Source organism: Poecilia formosa, unplaced genomic scaffold, assembly GCF_000485575.1.
Source record: "Poecilia formosa unplaced genomic scaffold, Poecilia_formosa-5.1.2 Scaffold34, whole genome shotgun sequence".
Classification (NCBI taxonomy): Eukaryota; Metazoa; Chordata; class Actinopteri; order Cyprinodontiformes; family Poeciliidae; genus Poecilia; species Poecilia formosa.
This window is the reverse complement of record NW_006799973.1, coordinates 86,232-94,745: the sequence shown is the minus strand read 5'-3', so window position 1 is coordinate 94,745 and position 8,514 is coordinate 86,232. Positions and strand designations below refer to the sequence as shown.

General features: G+C 39.2%; 1 protein-coding gene across 2 annotated transcripts in view; it reads right to left on the bottom strand.

Moving 5' to 3' along the window:
• The window catches only part of clk2b (CDC-like kinase 2b), a 9,816-nt gene continuing 1,302 nt past the window's right edge, over nt 1-8,514 (bottom strand). The window contains exons 2-11 of one of the 2 annotated variants that reach the window (XM_016670521.1): nt 7,533-7,620; nt 7,398-7,464; nt 7,189-7,305; nt 6,949-7,115; nt 5,411-5,505; nt 3,276-3,405; nt 3,120-3,202; nt 2,951-3,030; nt 2,782-2,872; nt 1-940 (exon numbers count right to left, since the gene is read on the bottom strand). In XM_016670521.1, the coding sequence (XP_016526007.1) occupies nt 758-940; nt 2,782-2,872; nt 2,951-3,030; nt 3,120-3,202; nt 3,276-3,405; nt 5,411-5,505; nt 6,949-7,115; nt 7,189-7,305; nt 7,398-7,464; nt 7,533-7,620 (1,101 nt within the window). In that variant the 3' untranslated portion in view covers nt 1-757. Of the gene's footprint in view, nt 941-2,781; nt 2,873-2,950; nt 3,031-3,119; nt 3,203-3,275; nt 3,406-5,410; nt 5,506-6,948; nt 7,116-7,188; nt 7,306-7,397; nt 7,465-7,532; nt 7,624-8,514 lie in introns of both variants that reach the window. The other variant, XM_007549949.2, reaches the window with a different exon arrangement.

Here is an 8,514-nt window from a genome sequence, read left to right as displayed (position 1 = left end):
CTGAAGTGGATTCATCATCGAGCCATTTATTATTCGATCACAGATGTCAGTTCATACAAAATTTATAATAAAAAAAACCCACAGACATTATTATTGTCAGATGACAGAATGTAAACATAAATTTAAGGTTTTGCATTGTCTTGCTTTAAAATGTAAATATATTAACACACTTTGTGATATTTTGTCATTTTCTTGACATGTGAGCTGAAGACTGCATTTCTCCCTGATTTAACTCCGTTTAAGTGCATGAAAGTAAACCTCTATAACAAATCCCCTTTCGTAGCTACATTTCTCTAAGCAGTTTATCTAACTTCTGCCCATTTATAGTGTTTGACGCTGGATCTCATCTAAATAACAGAAAAACTGAACAACTTTTATGATGCAACATGGAACAAATAAGGCGTAAAAGAAGAACAGGGTCCGTAAAGCTAAACGCTTCCTTCACAGTTTGTTTGAGTATAAATCTAATAAAGAGGATTTGTATTCTTTGGAATAAAGAAGACTTTGTTCAGATATTTACCAGAGTTTCAAACCTTCAGTGTTCAGTTGATGCAATCCAGCTCAGCCTCACTCTAATTTAAACGTTCCTCAGCACAACATCCACCTCTTCATTTGCAAATAAATTAATCCTCTGCCTAATCTGTGAGCCCTCCTTTCGATTGCTCTCTTACAATATGAATACAGTGTTAAGAGCGATTTGTTGTAAACCTGTAAACACATCCATCTGGTCCATGAAGCATCAAGAAGCTCTTCAGGGTCATTTGCTGTTGTCCCAGCTGTTTCTCCAGGCCTGAGTCCGTGCAGGCTGACTGGGCGGCAGGAAGAAGGGATGGTTCAGAGCGGCGGGGAGAGAGATCCGTTTCACCGGGTCGTACTCCAGCATCCGCTCCAGGAGATCAAAAAACTGGTGGTGCTCTCTCCCGTGTGATAACAGGTAGTTCTGGAAATCCACAGAACAATATAGAAGATTGTTATTTAAAGGAAGAAATAAGGTTAAAGGTGACCTATTATTTTTTCAATGAACAGGTTAGGATAGGTCTACAGACATTTTTTGCACAACTTTATTCTTAGATAATGAGATGCATACAGTAATTATACAACCGTACATCTTTGAAAAGCAGAAGAAGAGCCTCCTGTGCAACCAACATTAACGCAGTAAGTGGTTTCCGAGTGGTATGTCAACCACAAAACATTTGTATTTTCCAGCAGCCATTGTACAGCAGTAAAACCGGCTGAATAAACATGCTGGAGTTCCACTTGGGTTGGTAGGTGACAGTGTTGGGCTTGGCTGTGGTTGCTAGGTAACGGGCTCGATCATTAAGTCGTTTTAGTTGGTAGGTGAGGGGCGGTGCCTGCTGATTTGTGATGTTAAATCCTGGAGGTTTTTGAAATGGCTCATTTTCCAGATACCAAAAAAAAGTCTTACTTATTGCCAAAAAAATGGTTGGGTGTTTTTTTTTAAAAAAAAAACAAACAAAAAAAAAAAAACGAACAAACAAAAAAAAAAACATTTGGGCTATTAGAGACCCAAATGACATTACAAAAACGTGCAAAATGTGAATTTTGCATCATAACCCTGACTCCCAATTTTTGCAGGAGTTAGGAACTTGTTGCTGGGATTTTAGAAAATAACTTCTTATTTGTACAACCTGGACAAAAATATGCACTTCCTTGTGCAGCAGTAATTGCATTTATGCGAGGCTCATTGTATTTGAACCCTGCTGGACCTTAGGGAGGGCTCACAGATGCCGGGAGGTACAGATAAGGATGGAGCGCTCCTCTACGTTCAAGGTTAGATCATCCCAATTAAGAGCTACAATGCTGAGCCAGAAATGCTGGTTCCCAGACTCCCTGTGAGAAACCTCAGTGATAAGACCAATGCAAGTAGGTAGCAAGTCCGTCTAGTTCAGGGGTCTGCAACCTGCGACTCTGGAGACGCATGTGGCTCTTGGAGCCTCCACTCTTGCTAATTTTGGTCAAAGATTGTAGGACTGAGCACTGTTCTTTAACTGGAAGTGATAGTAGAAGCACATTTTCTGTGGTTTGGTTCAATATCTGCATGACATCAAAATGAGATGAATAAACATAAAAGTTTGACTTTCAGCTGATTGTGATTTTGATGATAAATTAAACCCAAAAACAACATTCTTTCACTTAGACTCTGGACTGAAGTGAACAGACACAAAATAGATGAATAAAATATGCCTTGTACAAAAATAGCAAGGTTTTCATTCAAAAGCGGATGCTTTAAAGAAGCCAAATGAATCTGCTTGTTGTAAAACGTGAATTTGTCTGGATCTAAAACCCCAAAAGAGAAATACAACTCTGATTCGTTAACTGTAAAATAGATACACTTTATAGCTCTACAGCAGTTAAGCTATGTCATTTTCCAAAAGCTTTTATGGCTTTAAAGAAATTAATTTATTAGAAGTGAGGCTAAAAGTGGCTCGATGCGCTGAAGCAGATTCTATAAGTAGACGTTGAGCATGTCCGCTTGCTGTTCTCATCCTTCCAAGAAGTAATAAAGTGCTGTCTGAGTGAAAATCACCATTCCCTGTTTGGTATCTAAGAGTTACAGTTAATTAAGGGAAACTCTCTTTTTCTTATTTCTTAATTTTTTATTTACAGGGCAGCAAACAACAGTGAATCGCAACGAGCCGATATTGTGTCAAGTAGCATTAGCCCTCAGTATTTCATCTTCCTAAGCTGCATTTTCTTTCAATATTTTAGGAAAATATCCAGGGGATATGGCAAATTAAATTTGCAGGCCCCTCAGCTTACCCTCAGTGGTTTACACTTAGACTTAACGAAGCGTCCGGCCTTGGAGTTTTCATTCCAGTCCAAATGACCATGATGGAAATACCTGCGCTTCCTGTGGAGAAGAATAAATCAAATTCAGCCAGATGTTTCAGATTGGGTTTCAAAGCACTAAGGGTCGGTAGGTTTAAACCTGCTCCACTGAATCATTCTCAGAGGAATTGGTCCCTGGATTCTCTCCATCATCGCCAGATGCTCTTTATTGTCATGAGTCTGCGACGAAAAGCGGAGGAGTTAAATCCCACAACAATAACAACAAAACAATATGGCTGAGCAGAGTTTCAGATTTCTGTCCCGCTGACCTGGAACAGTGTGAAGCCTTCGTAGTATTCGAACAGGATGCAGCCGATGCTCCAAACGTCACACGGGTGACTCCAACCCAGCTCTGAGGGAGACGAGAGAGTTTCACCACCGTCCAAACATCACCGACAGCTTTACCAGTGAAGAGTCCAACATACCCAGTATGACCTCTGGGGCTCGGTAGTGACGCGTGGAGACGACCAGAGAGTGGTGTTCCTGTTCGAAGGTGGCGCTGCCGAAGTCGACTAGCCGCACCGTTGTGTCTCTTATCCTCCGTTCACAACATTTCTACTCAGAAGACACGCAGAGAGAAAGCTTCAGTTTGTATCTCATTTCTTGTTCTTGGAGTCATATGTTCACGCTTCGACTGATTTAATTACAGTTAAACCAGAGAGGAAATGTTTGGGAACACTTGAGACATTTAATTCAAGAAGTCAAAAGCGTTTTCTAGCCTCAGGATAATTACAGTCTTTTTGTGTTTTGAACATATCTAAGGTTTTTTTTTTTTAGGCGGTAACTTTCCTGCTTTGATGAACAAACAACTTATGAAACAAAAAGAAGTAGGCGTTACTTTAACTCTACTTGTTTGTTTGTGTGTTATTTTCATCCGGGTTGCATGTTTTATAGTTTATGAGTTCAGGCGCCGGGGACTTGATTGGCAGCAGACTGCATCTATTGATTCCTCCACCAACAATAACATTTTCAATCTGTAATGAGACCATGGTGGCTGGCAAGACGGCGAGCTGTGAATCAATAATCCCGTGGTCAAACCTTGAAGTCCAAGCCTTTTTATCAAATATGGCAGAAAAAAAGCATCCAGCATCAACTGGACGGGACAACAGGCAGCAAACAAATATATAAAGATTTTTCAGAGAAACTGGCGGCCGAACGAGCACAAAATGACATCGACTACAGCACGTTCACCCACGTTGCTGCCCATATTTACTGCAGGCAAATGTGACTCAAATCAGATTTTAGGGGAGGATAAGTGACCAAGTCAGACTTGTTAGAACAAGTCTGAACACTCAGATCTTCCCCAATGTGATTTTATGTTTTTTGTCAGATTTGAGCCACTTCTATATTGTCACCTTCCTAAAATAATGGCCTAAGCCAGTTTTTGTCAAAAAAAAAAAAAAAAAAACTTTTGGGAAAAATGATTTAGGAAAGTAACAATAATATGTGCTCCTGAATCTGACTTAAACCCAATCTTTTCCGATGTGATTCCAGGGGGAACAACCAAAGCAGTTTTGATCCAACTTTAACGTCACTTACTTGTCTTAACAGGAAATGTTAGCAAGACGGATGACAGTTGCGATGGTTCTGTGAGTTACTACACTAAATTAACAAACGGGGAAACATGAAAGTAACTTTCTTCCATGTTTTTTTTGGAGGAAAGTTACACCTGCGCGGGTCAGTTTCGAACTGCAAACACTGGAGTTGTGATTTCAGAAAAAATTGGATTTGAGCGCCAGCTCTGCAGTGGGACGGCAGCCATATTGGGGAACACACCGCCAATGGAGACACACTAACCAGCTGGAGTGAGACTCGACAATAGGGGCCATCATAGTACTGAAGCTTCATCTGGAAAAGTGTGAAGCAAAGCTTTTCAACAACAGACAAATTCAGATGGGTTTGGAAAAAGCACCTCATGCACACTGTCAAGTGCGGGGGAGGATCTGTCATGCTGTGGGCCGATATCTCTTCCAAAGGCAAGGAGAATATTCTTAAAGAACATCATGGAGTCTTTAAAACATCAGATTGGTTTAATTAATAAGAAGAAAGAATGGGTTATATTTATGTTTTTCATCAGGATAAAATTCAAAACATAAAACTAAATCAAAACCACCAGATACAAAATTAACTTCCCTCTGATAAAAGTTCCACCTCAGGAACTTTTATCAGATTTGCTAAAGAGAGGATCCAAAACTCTGAAAAGATGTGCAAAGAGAAATGGCCAAAGTTCCCTCTTTCTGCATGCTCTGTAACGAAGTAAAATGCTATAAAACAAATATTGAACCGTACTATCGGGGTTGTCGTTTTTCAACTTTAATATAATTTTTTTTCTCTTCAAAAGCCACATGTTGCTCAACGTGCAACGGATACAGCCTGCAGTCTTGACGGATAAACCTGTAGCTAAAAGGAGACTTCCTGTGGGTGGCTCATGGTTCTGCTGCTGGGATAAATTTGCATTTAAATAGGAAAACACAAAGGAAACTCTCAGGTTGTTCTGCCACCGCTAATCCCTGCTTTGTCGCCATGAGGCCCCCCTTAAAGGCTGCAGGCCGACCGTCACCTTCTCAGCGTTGTAGACGAGGGAGTAGTTGGAGTTGACGAAGAGGATGTTCTCAGGCTTCAGGTCGGTGTGAGTCAGCTTGTTGTCATGGAGAACTGCGGAAGAGAGCGAGCCAGGACAGAGGATCATTGGATATGTCAGGAGCCAGCGCCCCCCGGTGGTGGCTTCTTCAGCTATGGCAAACTGTCAGATTAATTGAAGAAAATAAATGCTATTTATAATAATAGTAATAATATACATTCATCTTGGTTAAACTGGCCTTACAGTGGGGATAAAACACTTGATTTGGAGTTTGAGGAGTTACAAATATTGTACCGATCATTTACATGATCAAAAACAATACATTGTTTTTATTCATTTTTTTGTTTATTTATAAAAAGTAAAAAGTCATTTAAAGCTAGCTTATTCTGGCAGTTAGTCCTCCAGTCTTTCTGATATTATAGTCAGAAATCATATGTTGGAATTAAATATCATCCTGTCATTTTATCTTTACTTAATTCAGAACAGGAGGTTGTTGTTAAACATCTGTGTCCCCAAAGTAACAAATAATAATAATAATAATAATAATAATAATTACTATTAAACAAAAGCATCTCCAGAGGTCTTTGTTTAATTTATCCCTGAACAAAAAGACTAACAACTTACTCAGGAGTGAATCATATAAATTTACTGTAATACATTCAGCCTTCCTGTTATTTCCTGAGGTTTATGCTCTTGCTCCATGTCTTAATATGTTAATGCTTATCTGTGCTTCCTCTCATTTCTTTTTTAAGTACCTCTCTGAAACTGAAAACATTTTCCTTTAGATCTTTTTCACTCACCAACAACTTCATTGAAGAACAGCACTGGTGTCAGTGCGACTTATTTTCATTTAGTATGATCCGTTTGCTAAATAGGGAAAAATATATATTTTTCAGATGCATCTGTAGTATCTAATTTCAATTTAAATCAGTTTAAATCCATTGTTTGTAAGCTTTATAACATTTGTAAAACAAAAGGGTGATCTACACATCATGATGCTGCTAAATGAATCTACTTAATTTGTCATTTTAAAATCTTTTATTAAAGATTAAACAGTTTTACTATATTTTAGGGTGATGGCGTCCTATGTTCTGATTGATTAACTAATTTATTTATGTAAATAATTTTTGGGAAGTTGTTTTTACAGCTTTCTATGTCAGGTAAGACACTGACTGCTTATAACTACTCTACAAAACCCCACTATAGAGAGAAAAAAAAACTTAGAATCGCCTTCTGGTGGCTTAGCTTAATTAGAGATTTATATATATTTATATATGTATAGTTATGGACTTGGAACAACGACAAAAACTAAATGTTTCCACACTTAGAAATTAAGAGTTTTTCCCAGGCCTGCAGATTTAAACCAGAAACGTTCGCATGTATCACTCAATCAAACATCTGTTTTTTTTTTGGTTTTTTTTGCAGCCCCACTGTGAAACATCTCCCTGCTCTCTTATTGATGAATGAAACAGGTGACGAGGGGAGAGCGTGGCTGCGGGGGTTTGTGTTGCACTCACAGCTGACAGCGTGGCAGATCTGGCTCGCCATGTGTCGGATCTGGTTAATGGGATACGGCAGGAAGTTGTTTGACTTCAAAAAGTCGAAGGTGCTGAGAGACAGCAGCTCAAACGAGATGCACACGTGGCCGCAGAAGTTAAACCAGTCGAGCATCTGAACGCAGTTACTGGAAGGGACACAATCAAACATGAAATGCATTGAATTGTAACATTAATAATTTGCTGAAGTGTTTAACTCACTGCTTGTTCTCGGGATCTTTGGCCCGGATTTTCTCCAGAACGTTTATCTCCAGCTTGGCTGCTTCTCTGTATTTCTCCAAGTTCTTGATGATCTTCAGAGCTACCGGTCTTCCTCCTCTGTGTGATTCAACGCATTATTTCATAGCTAATCCCCGTAAACTCTCACACACTGATTCCATTTAGCATTAAATCGGAGCAGGAGGAGCTACCTGCTGTGATCCAGACACTGCACCACTTTCCCGAAGGTTCCCTCTCCCAGCGTGTCGAGCAACTCATCTGGAAAACAAGAGGTCGGATTAGTCTGTGTTGTTGGATCCCGCTCTGCCAGATGTTCTGGTACCTACATCTGTCCTCCAGGATGTCCCCCCTGTCGTAGATCAGGCGGCCATTTTTAGAGTCCCGCTCATTTTCAGTTTCAATGTTGATGCTTCTCTGCTGTGGACAAAGTCAAGAAACCATCCTGCTTTCACTAAAAACAGACCGATCCAACTTCAGGAGTTAAAGTTGAAGGTCTCCATTTAACATCCGGCGAATTCAAAGCCACCAGCATGGCGATCAGCTTATAGCGTTATAGGGTTTTTCTTTTGTTTGTACTAAAATCTTCATTTAGATCAGGAGTGTCAAACACATTTTCGTTTTGGGCCAAATTAAGATCATGAATGCTCTTAAAGGCCCGGATGTACCGAAATGTATTGATAAAACGTGTTCACAAGCTGGTAAAATATCAATGAATTCTTAAAATTAAATAATATTATTGAACATCTTTTCAGACCCTCCAGGATTTCATGATTGTTTTGTGATTTTGTGTGTTTTTGGTACTAATTTGGAAATATTTGCGCTTATATATGTCAGTAAATGCGGCTTTTATTACTCGCTGTAATAAAAGCGAGTAATAGATCATGGACTACAGTCCCACATCAGTTTAGGCTGAGGCAGCTGTTTAGCACAAGCAAGAAAGTTTTTGACATTTTTTGAGAAAAATCTGCAATAAATATTAATGCAAAAAAAGTGCGGGAATTTGTTAATTTTCAGTGAATCGCCACAATAATTTGCAAGAAACTGGAGGAACTGATTGATATAATTTGGATTAAACAGATAAAAACATGAATTGATTTGACTGATAAAATAATATTTAAGCACACTTAGGGTTTAGATTATAATTTAGAGGGCCGCATAAAAAGCTGTGGTGGGCCGGATTTAGCCCGCGGGCCTCGAGTTTGACACGTGTGATTTAGATGATTGCAGCATTTTGTGTAAATACAATAAATACATAGTTACTTATGAAACAATTTCATCTCTGAAATATTGGTGAGAGCAAATCATTCC